The sequence below is a fragment of the Panthera leo genome, chromosome C1, assembly GCF_018350215.1.
Source record: "Panthera leo isolate Ple1 chromosome C1, P.leo_Ple1_pat1.1, whole genome shotgun sequence".
NCBI classification, from domain to species: Eukaryota; Metazoa; Chordata; class Mammalia; order Carnivora; family Felidae; genus Panthera; species Panthera leo.
This window is the reverse complement of record NC_056686.1, coordinates 156987053-157004888: the sequence shown is the minus strand read 5'-3', so window position 1 is coordinate 157004888 and position 17836 is coordinate 156987053. Positions and strand designations below refer to the sequence as shown.

General features: G+C 39.4%; 1 protein-coding gene across 2 annotated transcripts; it reads right to left on the bottom strand.

The window, feature by feature from the left end:
• Positions 1 to 9455: 9455 nt before the first annotated feature.
• G6PC2 (glucose-6-phosphatase catalytic subunit 2) lies at positions 9456 to 15994 on the bottom strand. Of its 2 annotated transcripts, XM_042953569.1 has the most exons (5): positions 15777 to 15994; positions 15114 to 15223; positions 13115 to 13226; positions 10753 to 10868; positions 9456 to 9967 (listed from the first exon to the last, which is right to left on the bottom strand). In XM_042953569.1, the coding sequence occupies exons 1-5, from the start codon at positions 15992 to 15994 to the stop codon at positions 9456 to 9458; spliced, it is 1068 nt and encodes a 355-aa protein (XP_042809503.1). The 2 variants fall into 2 exon arrangements, with proteins under 2 accessions (XP_042809503.1, XP_042809504.1); XM_042953570.1 differs by lacking the exon at positions 10753 to 10868 and having other exon boundaries at positions 9943 to 9967.
• Between the last annotated feature and the right edge of the window lie 1842 nt (positions 15995 to 17836).

The window sequence follows — 17836 nt, the reverse complement described above, 5'->3', positions numbered from 1 at the left end:
TAGTGACTCTAGGTCTACTCTATGTATGCTCGTAAGAAATCATTTCAATGAAAAGACACTTTGAATTTAGCAATGCATTCATGCACACAATTTTTGGCAATTATGCATTCATTTAAAAATGTATATATACCCTGAGGTATTGTGATATTGTGTCCTGAAAGAGGAAAATACATAGGATCATAATTAAGTATAGTTTGCCACATATTTATTCATGAATTAAATGTAAATCTCCTACCCTAAGAAAATAACAGAACATTTCCATTAGGTTGGTTTAGGATCCTACTTCATATTTCCAACTAAGTGCTGGATTTAATACTATCTCTTATGCATGCAGAATCTCTCTGTAATCAGGTCACATAAGTATGTTAGTAGAGATCAAAAAATTGCAAATTTGGTTGCTGTTTCCAAACCCATTTTGAGATAACTTTACATATGTGTGTGTATCATTATAAAACAAACATTTAGTCCATTTGTATTTGCTCTGAATTTCCAGATCAAGTGAATAATGTCACCTGCCTATAAGAGGTGGGAGATGAAAATAACTTAAACAAACTTTAAAACCCAATTCCAATTTCTTTCACACTGTGTTCAATTAAATGCCCAATTAATTTAAATGAATAGACTGTAAATAAAGCAGTGCACATGATTATCATCTAATTAGCACTGGCCAGCATTATAATGTGCTCATTAGTGAGTCGTATGGCATCCTAAGGCTCATAATGAGTAATCAGGATACACGTGACTGACATGTAGCTGTCTGCATGCAGCTACTCAACCCAATAAATCAGCACCAGGACAGAAAGTGCAGTAGAAAAAGGAAGAAGAATATGTAGCTGGTGAATCTGCGGTTCCATCCTTTGTATAATTCAGGTACAGGTCCTACTCTCAGATACAAAAAGATAAATTGGAGAACAACACAACGGCTGGAGATAGAAAGGGAAATGTTCACCCAAGGTGACCCAGACAAATGTCAAAAATTATTATGAATGATTACAGGAAAGAAAGAAGCTACTCCAAATTTACTTGTTGAGGGTACATATTTCTAATATATCAAGAATGGAATCAAACTAAAAGATGCACAATGTCGTAATAGAATTTCTTGGAAGATGAAAATTCGATTAATCATTTAAATATACCCTGGGATAACATTCACGAAGCATTTTATAATTTAGAAAGTAGTGCGCCCTCACAATTTTTGTATGTTATTGTGAAACCAGTTAGCAGGTAAGTTGCTTTTATTGTTATATATGGGAGAAGTCACCATGCAGGTATCAGGCTGGCTTACTTGACACCCAATTCTACATCCTTTTCCCTTGCTTGCCTCTACTACAGAGGTTGGAAAGTCAAGTCTCTCCCTTCCTAGACTCCCTTGAGGCCAGGGGAGACCATGACACTGTTCTGATCAATGAAATACAGACACAGCCTTCTAGAATAAGGCTAGGCTGAAGAAAGGCTGTTTTCCTTCCTCATTTCTTCTTTCCTGGAGGCACGGCAGCCATGCTGTGGTGGTCATCTGGTCAGAAGCCATACACCACGGATGGCAGAGCAAGAAAATAGACTGAGCCTGATTCCTGGACATCCTTGAGCAGCTACTCCAGCCTGGGCCGCCTACCTCCAGCCATCCTGTTACATGTGAAGAAGACACCTCTCATTTGTTTAAGCCACTGAAGTATTTTTTTGTAGTTGTAGATGTTGCTGTTAATTACCGATGAACGCAATCTTTTTAAAATTTTTTTTAAAATGTTTATTTATATTTGAGAGAGAGAGAGACAGAACTTGAGCCAGGGAGGGGCAGAGACGGAGACAGAATCTGAAGCAGACTCCAGCCTCCAAGCTGTCATCAGAGAGCCCAACGTGATGCCCCAACGCATGAATGGCAAGATCATGACGTGAGCCAAAATCAGACGCCCAACCAACTGAGCCACCAGGCTTCCCGATGAACACAATCTTAATAGATAGATACTATTGTTATAGATATTTTTGTTAACAAAAAAAAAATACTGAAATGTAAGTATAAATAATGCCATGTTGAAGTATTGATGTGTACTTAAATGACCTTAAAATATGACCTTGATATCTAGAGGTATTCCAAAACATCAGTTGAAGAAAGAATTAATCACAGTCTTCTTTCAAATGTCACTGCTATGAAAAGGAGATAACACTGAAAGGAAATCCTTGCAGCTCATTCTAGTGGTTTTCTGGGAACATTCCAGGTACCCTGCTTTATTAATGCTTTTACAAGTGAAGTGGGCTTTTACTTAGAGAGCTGGTGTTTTGTGGGTCATGATTTCTCATCCTCTCATATGACGAAATTGTTGTTAGCCTGGGAATGATCTGGATCTATTGGCAGAATAAAGCCAGGGAAAAGAAAGTGATTCAAGAAGAGGATGAATTTGAAATAGGATGGGTTAGAAGAGATGGGGAAAAAAGTTGCCGTCTAATTTGTAGCTAGATAAAGTCTCCACCCAATTCTTCCAAGCCCACAGGCCAATGGCATCCACTGGTGTCCACCCACCCAGAGCTGCGTCAGGCGAGCCTGGAACCTTGGGATCTCTGGCAGGGAAGGTTCTGTGTTGAACTCACCCATGCATCTCTAGCACCTAAAAGCACTTAGTGTTTGTCAGGTGGGTAGGCAGGGGGATTCAAGAGAAAATAAAAGCATGAACAAAAGGGGTCCTGTTTGAACTTGAGGCAATCTTAGAAGCTGTTTGGAAAGGGATCTCTAATTTTCATTTAGCATGGTAGTCCTCAAAAATCTTGCTACCACATAATTTGGTGTTAAAATGGTGTTACATTCAAGAAGCACATTTCAACAGCCACAAAGAGTTAAAAAGTAAATTTCGTCTTTACATCTTTGAGGGAGCCATAATTAGTCCTCAACAAACCTACTAAAATGCTATTTCAAGCTTCTAGTCACTTTCCCCACACAGCACAGTTGGTTAAGCACCTCCAATCCCTCTCCCACGAAGCAAACTTCCCTCCTCCTTTGCTTCTTTTCACTCAGCCTGTTATTACACATATCCCCTTAGTATCTCTTCCGGCAAGAAAAATTTCCTCATTAGGATGTTGAGGAAGGAGAAATGGAGCTGGTAATTTTATTATAGGATCTCCTCTGTAAGTTAGGTGAGTAGGAAGTCTGAATATTCTCATGTTAATAATTTTGCCCAGTAGCATCAGTTAAATTATTTCATGTCTCCAGGATCTCTTTTTCATAGCTATAAAAATCGGATTCTAATTGGAGTAGATTGTTTTAAAGACAGAAATGTATTACACAAATCCACATTTGTTTATTAAAGCAGCAAATTAAAAATGCAGTAATTTTTAGAATTTACAGCCTTGTTCATTGCATATAAGTAAATTTAATACGCTCCGGCTCTTCTTCCATCTTGACTGAATGAGACCCTGAGAGTTGCAGAATGTCAGGGTTGGAATACACGAACCTTCCCTTCTAAGCCCATTTTAAGCCCCTCACTTGAGAAAGTACTCAACTGAGGCCTCCAACGTTCACTGGCCTCCTGGCATCATAGTGGTTAGATGTGGAGACTCACTAGACTGGACTAGAATGTAGGTCCAGTGGCTCCAGTCCAGTGAGCTTGCTGCCAAACTCCTCAGTCTTTCGTACATCTCTTTGTCTTTGAATTTGCTAGCACGTACCCCGCTGTGTTCTGACACCCTTTGGGATCCACCTAGGGATGTGTGGCACTGCCTCTCGATCGGCCAGCATGAGCAGGGCATCAACATTTCAGTGCTAAAAAAATAAGGTGCACAATAAAATCTCCCAAACTCAGACAGGAACATTTCCTCTCCCTTTGTTAAGTCAATGCAAACTTCATATGGAAAGCTAGCAACACCTCTCCAATTTCTTTCATTCAAAGAATCATAAAAAGGCAGAGTTGAGAATGATTCCATAGAAGAAAGAAATCGCAAGGCCCAGATGCTTTTAATGTGGAATTATTGAGCTTCAGGGCAAGGGTGGTGTCTGTGAAAGGCATTGATATGTAAATACAATGACCACCTTTAGAAAGCCCTTCCATTAATGGCAGAATGTGTGAGCAAGGAAGACAATCTGGCCGCTACTGTTCATAAGACACACGGTGAGTCCAGGGAAAAGTCAGAATGTGATTGCCCCAACTGATGTGCAAGGGCAGGTGACAGCTAGAGGAGGAAAGAAGCACTTCATCATAATTAGTTCTGGCTTTCTTTTCCAGGCACACATATGGCCTGCCGCTCCCGCAGGGTATGCAGATTGTCCCATGGAAGTGCTTTCTGCTCTGAGCCAGAACTGGCAATGGGCCGAGGTGCTGCCAGAGCGAATGCTCCTTTTTGCGGGCCCTGCTTTGTGCCCTAAACCCCACCGGCAGGACCACGGCTGCCGCCCTTCAGTCATTACCACCCGGGGCCTGGCAGTTCCTTCAGACACAGTGTTCTTCGGGAGATATCACAGTTTTTGAACTGAAGACAGATTCTTTTCAGTATCGCACGGCAGAACGTTAGAAGAAAAGAAATGGTTCTAAGAAATTTCAAAATTCAAAACAGAAAATAATTAATCGGCTTTACTCTAACCTTCATAACCTCAGTCTTTGAATTTTCTCCCTCCTTGAGAGCAATCACTTTGGTGCTGCCAAAAGAAATGCACTGGGATTCCTCCCGCGTCATTACTGTGATCTCCATCAAAGACGAGCAAAGATGGTAATTAGTACGCCACACCAAACCAGCCTCAATTCTGACTCGGACTGCACTTGTCCTTTGCAGAGCAAAAGAGAAGCACTTCTAATTCCTAGAATTTTCCCATAAGTTGCTGTCATTTGGCAGAAGTTTCCAGGATTGTTGCTTCTTATAGACCTCTCCTGCTGCTAATAATTCTTTTTAAGAAAAAGAAAATATGTCTTTTTTTTTTTTTAAGTTAACAAGTGGCACCACCATATGACCTTCAGTGTGAAATCACCATCACAAAGCATTAAAGGTAAGGGGTGGGGGGAGGAAAATTTTTAAAGGCCACCTTAGTGTTTTTTTAAAATTTTTTTAATGTTTATTTTTTGAGAGAGAGAGACAGTGTGAGTGGGGAGGGGCAGAGAGAGAGAGGGAGACCCAGAATCTGAAGCAGGCTCCAGGCTGCGAGCTGTCAGCCCAGAGCCCGATGCAGGGCTCGAACTCACAAGCTGTGAGATTGTGACCTGAGCCGAAGTCGGACACTTAACTGAGCCACCCAGGAGCCCCAAAATGCCGCCTTAGTTTCTTGGCAGCACTGAGGTCCATGTATTCATTCAGAAAGCGATTTGCAATGTCCAAAGTGGCCACAACAGTCATTCAATGAGGGCAAAATCCACAGGTGCAATTGGACACTAGGTATCCTTTTTTGAACAGTTTCTGAATATACACAGAAGTACTGGTGTCCAACATACAGGTGTGGTAGACCCAGACAAGCAGGAAAACTTGGTCAGAGAGTCATCCAAACTTCAGGATGAGGTCGTAAATATTGGATAAAACTCTATCCAGCCTAGTGGCCCTTAGAGGGTTCCAGGACACCGTGTAGCAAGAGGGAACTAGACCTCCTGATTTGAGGCAACTGAGAGCTAAGAGTCTAGGGAGACCAGGGTGACTAGAGCTTGCAGGACAGAGTGAGAGAGAAGGATGCTGCACAGAGAGGGAATCTTAGGTCTCGCTGGGACATGCAGCAGAGCCTACTGTTAACTTTTTATAGTCACTCGAGTTCTCCCAGCCCCAGAAATGTTTAGTGCCAGTTACCACACAAGTTAATTTTTTTTAATGTGGAAGGTTCGGAATTAGAATTTCCCTGTTACTATACATGTCTTATACCTTGTTAACAGTAACTATGATTATTTTCGTCTGGAAATTAACATGCATGTTATTAACATCCATAATCTCAAATGAAATCAAAGATCTCTGGGCTAGGGTAAACATACCTTGTGTATGTTATGTAAGCAAATCACTGATGCTTCACTTTCTTCATGTAAAATAAAGCAGATACCATTCATGTTGTCCCACACAGAACTGTAGTGCAGGTGACAATATAAAAAATACCTTTTTTTTTTCTTTAAGGAAAAGCGCTATAAGACTTGATCTGTGCTGTCCAATTCAGTAGCCACTAGACACACACATGACTATTTAAGTTTAAGTTAATTAAAAGTAAATACAGGGGCGCCTGGGTGGCTCAGTCGGTTAAGTGGCTGACTTTGACTCAGGTCGTGATCTTGAGGTCTGTGGGCTTGAGCCCCATGTCAGGCTCTGTGCTGACAGTTCAGAGCCTGGAGCCTGCTTCAGATTCTGTGTCTCCTCTCTCTGCTTCTCCCGGCTCACGCTCTCTTTGTCTCTCAAAACTAAATAAATGTTAAAAAAAACAAAAACAAAAATAAAAGTAAATACAATTTTGAAATGCAGTTCCTGTGTCACATTAGCTGCATTTCAAAAGCCCAAGAGCCACACGTGGCTAGTGGCTTTCCACTATTGTAAAAAGTTCAGTTGAAGAGTGCTAGAATGTATGGTTTTACAATACTTAAGAGTCACATTTTAAAACCAAGTCTTTGACTTTTTCTTATACCAAGGTTTTTTGTATCTGTATGTACCAATTTGATCTTGAATTTATTTACAGATTGTGAATAAATATAAAGCATTTATTTACAGATATAACTTTCAAGGGCATCTTATAATGCATTTTTAAAACTCTCTCTTCTGTTATACTGAAATAGATCTAGAGAAGGCCCAATTTAACCTAATGCAGATGTCCAATCAATAGGTTGTCAGAGAAAAGGGATTCAACACTCATCTTGAAAGCTAGTTTCGGCAATAATAAATTACTTGGCTTCTCTTTTCAAATGTGTGTTTGATTGGGCAGTCTCTCAAGTCGCTTGTCTTGATTTTCTCATCCTGAGAGCTCATAATATTGACATTTTTCTCCTGAATATGTAGATGTGTAGACATTTTGAATATATGGATATAGTAACAGTGAGTCAAATGAGCTCAATTCCACTTACGTTTAGCAAATAAATTGGAAGCAGAAGAGTCTTTTCCATCATTATTAAAGGGAGGCATTTTCTCCAAGGCTGTGAGAAGCTGTTCCTCTTGCTGCCTAAGCAGTTTCCATTGCAGAAGCAATTTGCCACCATATGGATCCCTCCAGGAGACTTCAACTAGAGTAAAAAGGGAAATCTCATCACATGGGGACTTTCAGCCTTGATTGCAGATAGGGTGGATTTGTTGGCGATTAATTATAGAAAATGAACCCACACCTCATCCTATTCCCCTTCTGAGGGTCAAGTGTCACCCAACAGAGGGCGCTCACTACGGGTGCCTGGGGAGCGCTTCTCTCTGGGAACCGAGGAGGGATGTATGGTGGAGTGAGCATTGGAGCAGCAGCCCCTGGCTGTTAATGCCCCAGTTTTCCCCAGGCTTGGTGAGAAGCAGTCTGAGACTGTGTTGGGATGGAAGATTCCTCCAAACTAACATTATTAATCTCAAATGAAACTTTGACAAAGGGGTCCTGAGAGCAGTGAGCTCTTTGGCAAGTGCAGGAGAGTACTGGATGAGACACACGTATTGAAAAGGGTCAAAGGACTGAAATGAACTTCTAAGGGCAACACTGGGGCAGAGGGGCTTGAACCAACAACCAGAAGTCATTACCTTAAGAACCATTCTTTTCTCTTTCACCCCGAATGTCCCTTCAACACGAGACAAATTTCATTCTTAAGATGATCTTTCTTCATCCCTCAGCTTCTTGCTTAGGAATCACCTGACCACTGAAACCAAGTTCAATTACCTTTAAAAACAAAGCTGTGAGGCACCTGGGTGGTTCAGTCACTTAAGCATCTGACTTCAGCTCAGGTCATGAGCTCATGGTTCGTGAGTTCAAGCTCAGTGTCGGGCTCTGTGCTGACAGCTCAGAGCCCGGAGCCTGCTTCAGATTTGTGTCTCCCTCTCTCTCTGTCTCTTCCCTGCTTACTCTCTGTCTCTCTCTTTCTCAAAAATAAATAAACATTTAAAAAAACCCAAAACTTTTATGTGTGTTTTGTAAAAGCAACAGCATATACTCTATAAATACATTTACAGGAGGAAACAATAATTTCCTTTCGAGGAAAATCTTTGATTTTTCGAGTTTTTGTTACCCTCAACTAATGTTTTGCCAACTAGTACTTACTTGAACTGTTAAGTTTTCATAAATACTTATGGACGGTTTATTATATCATCTGAAATAATTCACGTATTTATATTTTTGAGTAGAGTTACATAAAACACTGTAGTGGACCACAGGCAATTGAGTTGTGTAGCAAAGTCTGACTCAAAATGTACCTGATTGGAATGACATACCTATGAATTTAAAGTCCAGAATTACTGGACACAATGAAAGGAAAAAGGGGGAAAAAACTCTTATTGAGAAATTCTCAGTATAATATTAATATTCTTTCAATAATAATTCTCTAAAGTAAAGCTATAGATTTTTCATCACAGCTCAGGATACATAGAGATTAACCCGAATAGATAGATGCAATTAATAGTTTTCTTGGGTTGGAGCATGACCTTGAGGAAAGGACTTGATTTTCTTGGTTTTGAAAGACTGGTAAATAATGTTCTGAGCAGAGCATCTTCAGCATTTATTGACACTGGAAAGCACTACTGCAAAAAGAGACCAGGAGTTAAGCAGAGGTTCAAGTCTATACAGTAACCTGACCCCTTTCCCCTGGATATGCAGCCACATCTAGACCCATCGCTGGCCCCATCAACACCCTGTATGGTGTGAGTCAAACCGGTTGTGGCATTTTAATGGCATTTCTGGAAAAACAGCTGATTTACATGGCAATCATCACAGAAGCATTCACTCTTACAGATTTTTACTCCTTAAAAATGAAGAAACAAAACAGTGTAATGGAAATATATGTCAGAAGACTTGGGTTCTAATTCCTGTTCTGACAGTGGTGTGACAACAGCAAGTTTTTTCTCCTGAATGAATTTCCCTTTCCTTATCTGAAAACTGAAGGGATTGGATTTGAGGGGGGCTCCCACTAAAATGCCCACAGGAACCATAAGCATCCTGACCTTCTTATAGTAACGACAACTGATACTGAGTCTCCTGTTGGGGTGCTAAAGACTGTGAGAAAATAGAGAATGCTGCTTCTTACTAGGGACAGTCAATAACAGTAGATTGTTTCCAAGAGGGAATGCAGGTCCTGAGGTGCCATATTGTCAGATTTTTCAAGAAAACACAGTTCAGATTTTTATACCAAATATTCTGGTTTTCAAATGTTGGCAACTAATTTAAATTGGGGTGGGGGGAGACCACTGTGAAGGCCAAACTAAACATAGGTATAGTGGGATGGGGCCAGTGGCTGCCATTTTGTGACCTCTGCTTGGAAGCCTCCAGTCTCCCCCTGCCCGTGGTTCTGCTGGAGGATGGAACAGGAGTGTCAGGCTGGGGCCACAGAGCACTAACTCCCTGTACAACTCTAATTAATCTTCTTTTCACCTGGTTTCATTAACATATGAATACAGTAGGGAATCAGAGCAACCACAGTCAGTGGGATGGATGCACTTTTACAGAAAGACAGCACATAAAATAAATGCTCTGCATGAGTGGGGATCTTGATGAAATGGTAGAGCTGCAGTGTGATCAACGAGACCACAGCACAAAGCAGCCGAAAGCTCAGCTTGTAGCCATTTTCCCCTCGGCAGCTCCTAAGGAACATCTCTGAGTTGATTGCAAAGCCCAAGCCAAAGAGCACCCCAAGGTTTCTCATGAGTCCGGCAAAAGGTGTGGTGTCAATGTGGATCCAGTCCGGGTTGGCACACCACTTCTTGGCTATGGGCACAGACCACAGCAGGTCAATGTCAAGCAGTCTGAGAAGCAGGTAAAAGCCCAGTGCAAACAGAAAGAGGAAGAGGTTGGTCTTCAGGTATGTGCTCAGACTGGCTGTTTGGATGCCTGGAGTGTGCTCAAAGGCCTCTGCCACAAGCATGCCTGAGGATCAGAAAAAGACACTGAAGATGACCATGAGCCCTCAAGCCCCTCAGGAATCATCCCTCTCTGCATTAAAGAATTTACCACTGTCTTCATGATGAAAGTCTTTAGACGTCTAGGTTCTATCCATTTTCCAAAGCCCCTTTATTAAATAAAAACACACACTTGCCCACGTGGTCTTTTCAACCATCCCTGTTAGCCCAGGTGGATCACTCAGGAATCTGTGGCACTGGGAGACAAATACTACATAGGCAGAGCACTGATTTGGGTACTTGCAATTAATATTTCAATTGCCATAGCCAATTAACTACAGAGCCTTTAAAAGGTACATGGGGGAAACTCAGTCATGGGGAGTGCCGCTTCAGGAATACAAAGCAGCTGCTAAATGAAGTCCATGGTCATGTAATAATCACTTCAGGTGTATCAAAGACAGTGGCATAGTGTGCAGGCTGGAGGGCCATTATGAAGTCCCCGAACCAAGACACGAGCAGGCAGTCTGAGGTGAAGGCTTGGGAGTCAGACGTGGCCCTGGCCACACTTCAGAGAAGCCCCATCTCCCTGCAGGTTATGTGCTAATGCTATCAATTGAGACTGTGCCATTGTGTACATGAAGGATTTGAGAGGTGTGTTGAACTGCTTACTCTCCCAGGGTAGCATTTAGTATCAGTGGCTTGACAGAATTACCTGAGACTGGGATACTACCTACCAGGGAGAATCTAACAACATAAAACAAATGACACTAAAGCTTTCCAAGGATACAACTAAAGGTAAGTGATCATATTTACCACCAATTACTCCAAGAATAGCTTGATGAGGAAAATGTGTTGCTATGAATACTCTGGAGATGCAGACACTGATTTGAATCAACCAAAAAAGACTCCAAAGAAATGACCAGGTCAGTCTACGATGGAAGAATAGATATAAGCGTAAAAAGTAGAGAAATTGTATCACTCATAAAATTAAGGGGGTGACACCAGATGATCTTTCTCAGAGGACTCTTCTGACTGTGATATAACATTATGATTCTAGAGACTTTTCTCTCCCCAAAATGTTTCTATGTGCTTCGTAAGATTTGAAAAGTTTTAACAGAGGTTCCTAAAATTTAGCAATGCATTAAACTTGACCAGTGCGATATCCTGAGATTTTAATAAATGCTATAAAAGGAAGATAATTTGATACCCGGATAATTATTTTAAAGGAGTATGGTAAATTCAAGTTTGGGGGGAATTATTAATATCCAGGAAGACCTAGAAAGGATCCTATACATTTTTACTCTCTGTGATATGTGCTTCACCTTTATCCTCTCAACATTTTTTTCTCTGAAGAAAATTCACTGGAGAGTCCACTGCCACTCTGATGAAAATCATACAAGCATTTCATCAGGGGCAAATTTTCATTTGGTTCAATTTCACAGACTCTCAAGAGTCCTGATTCCTTGTTTTTTCACACATAGAAAATAAGGGACAAGGGAATTGACCTAAACATTATATACTTTAGCTTAGAAGTAGCAATGTGCAATAAAGCTTACAAAAATATTGAAGTCCAAGCTCATCATTTTAATAAAGAATTAGCAATATTCAGTTATAGGAATCCTTGGGGTTTTGCTCCCAAATGTTTGTTCCTGATAATTGGACCAGACTGGTTATGGAAAAAACTAAATAGAAAGAAAAGAGACTTTCCAAGAGGAGGTAAGCAGGAGTTATCCATAGGGAAGAAGAATAAACAGAAATTTGGTAATATTACGATAAAGAATAGGCACTCAATAAATATTGATGGACAAAGGAAATGTTACAGTTATAAAAATCTAAAGAGAATCATAGAATTTTTTTGAAAGAAAGGTTTTTTAAGGTTTGGAAATTTGAGGAAGAAATGAACTACAGAGAAAAGGTGAGGCTTGTTAAGATTCCTATTTTGAAAACTTGTCCATGGATAGAAAATGTTAATTTCTTTTCATTACAATGCTTTACTGTTGTTGTTTGCGGTTGGATAATAAACACCTTAAGGCGTACAAGTTGCAGTCTCACTAAAATAAACTTTGAAAATACCCAAATCTCTTTGGTGGTTTGTTTCTTTTATTGTCCAATACTACTTTAAAAGTGGAATGTGCAATAGATCTTGGAATTTTTTAATTTTATTTTTTTCATTTTTAAATGTTTATTTAATTTAAGAGAAACAGAGACAGCATGAGTGGAGGAGAGGCAGAGAGAGAGAGTGAGAGAGAGAGAGAGAGAGAGAGAGATAATCCCAAGCAGGCTCCACACTGTCAGCACAGAGCCCGATGTGGGCTCGAACTCATGAAGCCATGAGTTCATGACCTGAGCTGAAATCAAGAGTCAGATGTTCAACCGACTGAGCCACCCAGGCACCCTGGAAATTTTTTATTTTAGAAGAACTTTAACATGATGGTATATGTTATAGTATTCTTAAGCAATTAACTGAAAAATCTTATCTCAGTAGCCTAATAATTTATGATTCAAGTGATGCCCAGGATTGTTTTAATGGTAGTTAAAAGTATTTCAGGAGAGAAGAGAAGGAAACATCCCAATTCCTATTAGAATTATGAATAATCTTAAAGTTGTAGGCCTTTCTAAACATTATGATTCTATTAACATTAAATCTACTAACATTCAAATTTAAGTTTGCCTTTAGAATGTTTTTAATTAAAAAGGTTGAATAGTCTTTTAAGCTAGAATATGTTATTGATGTCAAAAATGTTGGCTATTCAAAGAAGAAAACATAATTTTTCTGAACTGATACATTCAAAGGTAATGATGATTCTCAAAACTTCTTGTTAATCTTAAAGCAAGGGAATGTGCATGCAAAAATACTTCCTTATATAACTTTAGACGGCTTATTTACGAGCTACTAAAGCGATAATGTATTATGGAAACCCAAAGGCACTTCCAGCAAGCCATTAGTCAATTAAACATTTCCAACCAATGTGGCAATAGCTCTGAGCCAAAGAGTAGATTACCTTAAAGCAAAATATTAACTTTCTATTCATTTTGCTATTTTGGCTATGATAGATAGGATAAGCACATTTCAACAACTAAAAATATGCCAAAGGAAATGTTTTAAAAAGTCTTTCTGTATTCAAGACTTTCTGTATTCACATTCCAGTGGTACAGACACTGGAGCAAAGCTGACCTGTGCAGAGTGGTAGACGACTTATCCATCCGACTGACAGTGTGGCTCAGGGCAGCTGTTACCATGACATACCAGACACATGATGAGCCCATTGCATGGCCAGATGGACTTCCTGCAACAACAAAGTGCTGATCCATTTGAAAGGTGGTTAATAGCGTATCAGTATTAGAAGTAGACCACAGAATAGCATATTAGCCATGAAAGCTACAAACAACTCAGGAAAAAAAAAAAAAAACCCACAGGCTATATTTAATGTTTAAGAATAGGTAGAAATAAAAGAAGTTGAGTCAAATTGAGCCTCAAAACACTATTTCAAGAATTTTTTTTTCAGATTTTTCAAGTTCATCAAATACTAGAAATCAAAATGTTCAAGGCTAATTAAGAACTTGAGCTGTTACACCCAAATCTGCCACATCCCTGCTTATTTTTCATGGCTAGTTGTTTTTAATTGTTGAGAAAATTAAAGTACTTGTGTTGGATCTGGAATCCATTTATTTTCTTTGGGCTGAAAACATCTGAAGGGTATCATTACTATGTTCTGGTTTACCAACTGACTTACAATTAACTGCTATAAACTAGCAGATACCTCAGTGTCTATCTTGTGTCTGGCCACTGCAAAAGGTGTCTTTGTCATCAAATGGACCAGGGAAGCTGTAAAGGGCATCAGTCCTGACACACGAAGCCTGGCAGCCTTTTTGCTCCCAGAATGTCTTTCCCATGCTGCTTGATTTTTTAAAAGATCACTTTGATGTTCACCATGAGTTTTTATCAAGTGGAGATTTATTCAGATTAAACACGCCTCTTTGAAAACCACTACATTAAAAAAGACAATCTATTTCTTATAGATCTAGTTCTTTCAAAGCTATATCTTATACCGGATTTTTCAGAGCCTTTTACACGCTTACATGAGCTGTAAATCTTTAGGGAGTGAATATAGAATGCACTATTCCTTTTTTTTTTTTTTCCAGAAAATGTTTTGTGAGATAGAACACACACTGGGAAATTCTGGGATAAACCAAAGTAGCATTTCAATTGTCTCAAATGTTATCCATCCATCCGTCCGTCTGTCCATCCATCCATCTGTCCATCCAACGTTGGTTTCACAAAGAAAAAATATACATCATTTCTGTGCTGATGGAATGCATAGCCTATTGGAGGAGCCAAATTAATTACAGTACAGTGTGATAAATAATATAACAGATGGATGTGTACTTTTATGGGAGCAAGAAAGAAGATATTCAGAGAACTCATTAGGAACTTACACATTGACTATATTCAGCATGAGTTTCAGGATGTCAGATGGAAAGAATTTTATGCTATGTAACAAACTGTGGTAAGGTATGTCACACATTCTTATAAATTAAAACAACATGTAATTTTACCTTAATATATATTTTAAAAACCTTTTCAAAACTTAAACTCAATTTTCATAGTAAATATTTTACACTCATACAGAATCTTACTTATAAAAGGAAGTGGCCCAAGAAGTCTATTTATATTCTATATATACAAGAGAAAAAAAGAAATTTGAAAGAAAAAAGTCTATGATTAGAAATAATCTCTACTGGCAGTAGTAAAACCAGGAAGTCCTTACCTCATTCATGAGATTCTCAAAAGATCCATAATAACTTTGAAAGTTGCTCAGCAACAGACAAGTCAACATTTCTAGAATTTTAATATAGTTCTTTGGCAATTTCTTCTAGCTAACTTTTTTGTTTGTTTTAGAATCAAACCATTACATTCTTCCCAGAAATAAATGCCAAATATAAAATCATTTAGAAAGTAGTCTCCCAACTTACCCTTTTACAAATAACAAAATGATTGTTCACAAAGCTTTCCTTTTCATTAGCAATTGTTATGCTTATGGACTTTTAGTATCCTTACTCATGACATTTTCTTTAATACCTATATAATATCATATAGTTATTAGATAATAATCATACATAATGACTCTCTGTTGGAATATCTTTAGTAACTCGAGGCTGCTATAATTGCTTACCTGGACCTGTTTCACATGTAGTGGGGAACTGTTCGAGGCATGAACTTGAATGATTTGGGTAAATCTGAGTTTCTTGGACCCACCAGTAAGGCCGATGACCGAACAATATCCTGTATTTAAAGAAATACAAATATGCATACATATTTAAACACACAACTATTGCTTAACCGGAGATTAGTTATTCTCTCCTATAAAAATTACTCAAGCAGAGGGTTGATGGGGAAAGTTCATGATTAAGAGACTGGGTTCTGGTCTGTCTCTTATTACAGAGGATGACAGTCATTTGGAGCTTTGGCATCCTAGTTTCCAGTAAAAACGGGGACTTTTTTCCTTGTAAGAAAACTTCTGTGGGTGCTTTGGATTCTTAGACTGGGTGGTCCCTGGAATTATCAATCTGTTCATTATGGTGCTGTTCATTTAACTAACCTCTTGTTTAATCACAACATATGTGTTACAGGGTTTGGAATTTACTTTTAAGTCAGATCAAGTATACGTTTCTATGCTTTTTGTAAGTTCTATTTATGAACAGGTGTTTCAAGTCAATTGGCATGTTTGAAAGATTTTCTAAGTAGAAACTACACACATCTGAAATGTGATCATTAAGCCAAAGCTACAAATTTAAGAATAAGATTTACAAAAAATGAAAGAAAACAGAAGGCTTACCATTTAAAAATAAGATTGAACCAATCCCCAATGACTGCTACCCATATCATCTTGGTTCCAACTGTCTGATTAAGTTGAAACCAAAGTGGAAAATAAATAGAAAAGATATTCCGGGGATCACCAACATTGGACATAAAATTTAGAAAATTGTAGTAAGCTCGGTAGTCCTTCTGCAAATGCTGAATAACGAGCACTCCATTCCTATGAAGGAAATCCATCTTGAAAGAGAGGCAATTCTAAACATAGAGCAATCGGAGCTGAAGTGCTCTGAGTCCCACCGTTTTTATACACTACCCATGTGGCGTATCTGGCCATTACTGTAACATGTGATGCTGGCCATCTGTGAGAGGGTACATCAGTCCTCCTCTGCTGAAAAGCTCATGTGTTGATGATCTTAATTGGTGCCAAAGAGGTGAAGTACATGCTGATCTGTGGCAAGTCGAGGGGAAATTTGGGTGGAGACACAATGAATTTCTTATGCAATCTCCCTTTTGTGTACACAGTTGGATCATGTTTGCTTGAAATTTTTTGCACAGTTCATTTCCTTCAAGGGCAGACACATTGGCAATTTCTATGCTTGGCTAGAAGACTACGCAAATAATTACTGCATGTCAAATAGCCCTTAGAGCCATGCATTTTAATATAAAATAGACTGTGGCTCTTTGACTATTTTATTGGGTCTTAGAGAAAAACATATGGGTAAATATCTGGGCATGAAAAATTTATATGTTATGACAGGTTATTTTCTGATTGCAGACTTTTAACTAAAAATATTTTGATATTTCTCTTTTAGCAGAGAGAATGATATGGTATATAAGGAATAGAGAAGGAAATACATGAAATACATGAAATCTGCAAGGAAACGTATTGGCTTTTGACTATAAGGCAAGAAAGCAGACACAGAGGTCACCTGGGTAATAGAACTGTGTTAAGAATGAGTCATATTTTTATGGACAAGGGAATACAATTGAGTCAGGGAATCACTCCTGCAACAGAAAGATAAAAATCAACTTTAAAGGGCTTTTGACCAATCAGGAAAATGGTTTATTGAAAACAAAAGTGTTCAGCAGAAATATGAGGGAAGCACTCAAACACCCAAACAAACATGTAGATTGGGAATACACAGAAGGGCAGACAGCTCAGAAAGACCCAGAGGTTGAAGCGTTCCAGGGTCCCCAGAAAGCAATGAAGCGCCCCCACTCGGCGCGGAGGCTGAAAGTAAGTCACGTGTTTGTTCTTTTACCATTCAGATCCTTGTCTTCTCTCATCTCAGCCTCCTCACTAGGAACCATCTTCAAAGGATATCTCTTGGGGTCCTTGGATTTCTCTTGGGAGTCCTGCCCCATCATTCAACAGCGCCATTGTCATGGGGATCCAGCCTCCCTAGGTGCTCCCCCCACCCCCACCTCCCGCCCCTAGCCTCTGTTGCTGCCCTTGGAGGAAATGCTTTGACTGCCCGTTAAAATCTTTCTGGATATTTTTGGAAAATGCCCTACCTTTGTCCTACCCCAGGCAAATTAACTTTCTGGTGATGGGACACAAGCACTGGTATTTCAAAAATACTTTCCAAATGATTCCAATGTACAGAGGGGGTTGAGAATCATTATTATAAAGAAATTTATATATTATCTATTCTCCTTTCAGCCTTAAGCACCCCCCTCCCACGGCCCCTTCAAAAGTCAACCTGAAAGAAGCTTTAATGACATTTAGTATATAAGTCATTGTATGTAACTGGATTTTTCTGTCAAATTCAATGTTTACATCGACTGATGTATCTTCTCAAGACTTCAGAGATTCTGTCTAGAATTAAAGAAAACCCTACTCTAATGAGAAATTATAAAGCTGGTGACAGTTTGCATACAAACTCGGCATTGTGGCCCAGAAGAGGTGAGGCAGTGGTGACCACTGAAGTGGCACTCCTACAGCAGGGCATGCTGATGGCCGCCTCCCTCACTGAGCTTTCTGTGATGAGCATCTGGAAGGAGGTTAAAATACAGCCTGGTATCTGTGGACAAGATCACTGGTTTGACTGGTGGTGAGTGGCAGCAGGTCGTTTTTCA

Coding starts and splice junctions, on each gene's coding strand:
- G6PC2 (XM_042953569.1), bottom strand. CDS start 15,994: ATGGATTTCCTTCATAGGAATGGAGTGCTCGTTATTCAGCATTTGCAG. Junction 15,224..15,776: donor TTCAATCTTATTTTTAAATG/GTAAGCCTTCTG, acceptor CTTTAAATACAG/GATATTGTTCGGTCATCGGC. Junction 13,227..15,113: donor TACATGTGAAACAGGTCCAG/GTAAGCAATTAT, acceptor TTGTTGTTGCAG/GAAGTCCATCTGGCCATGCA.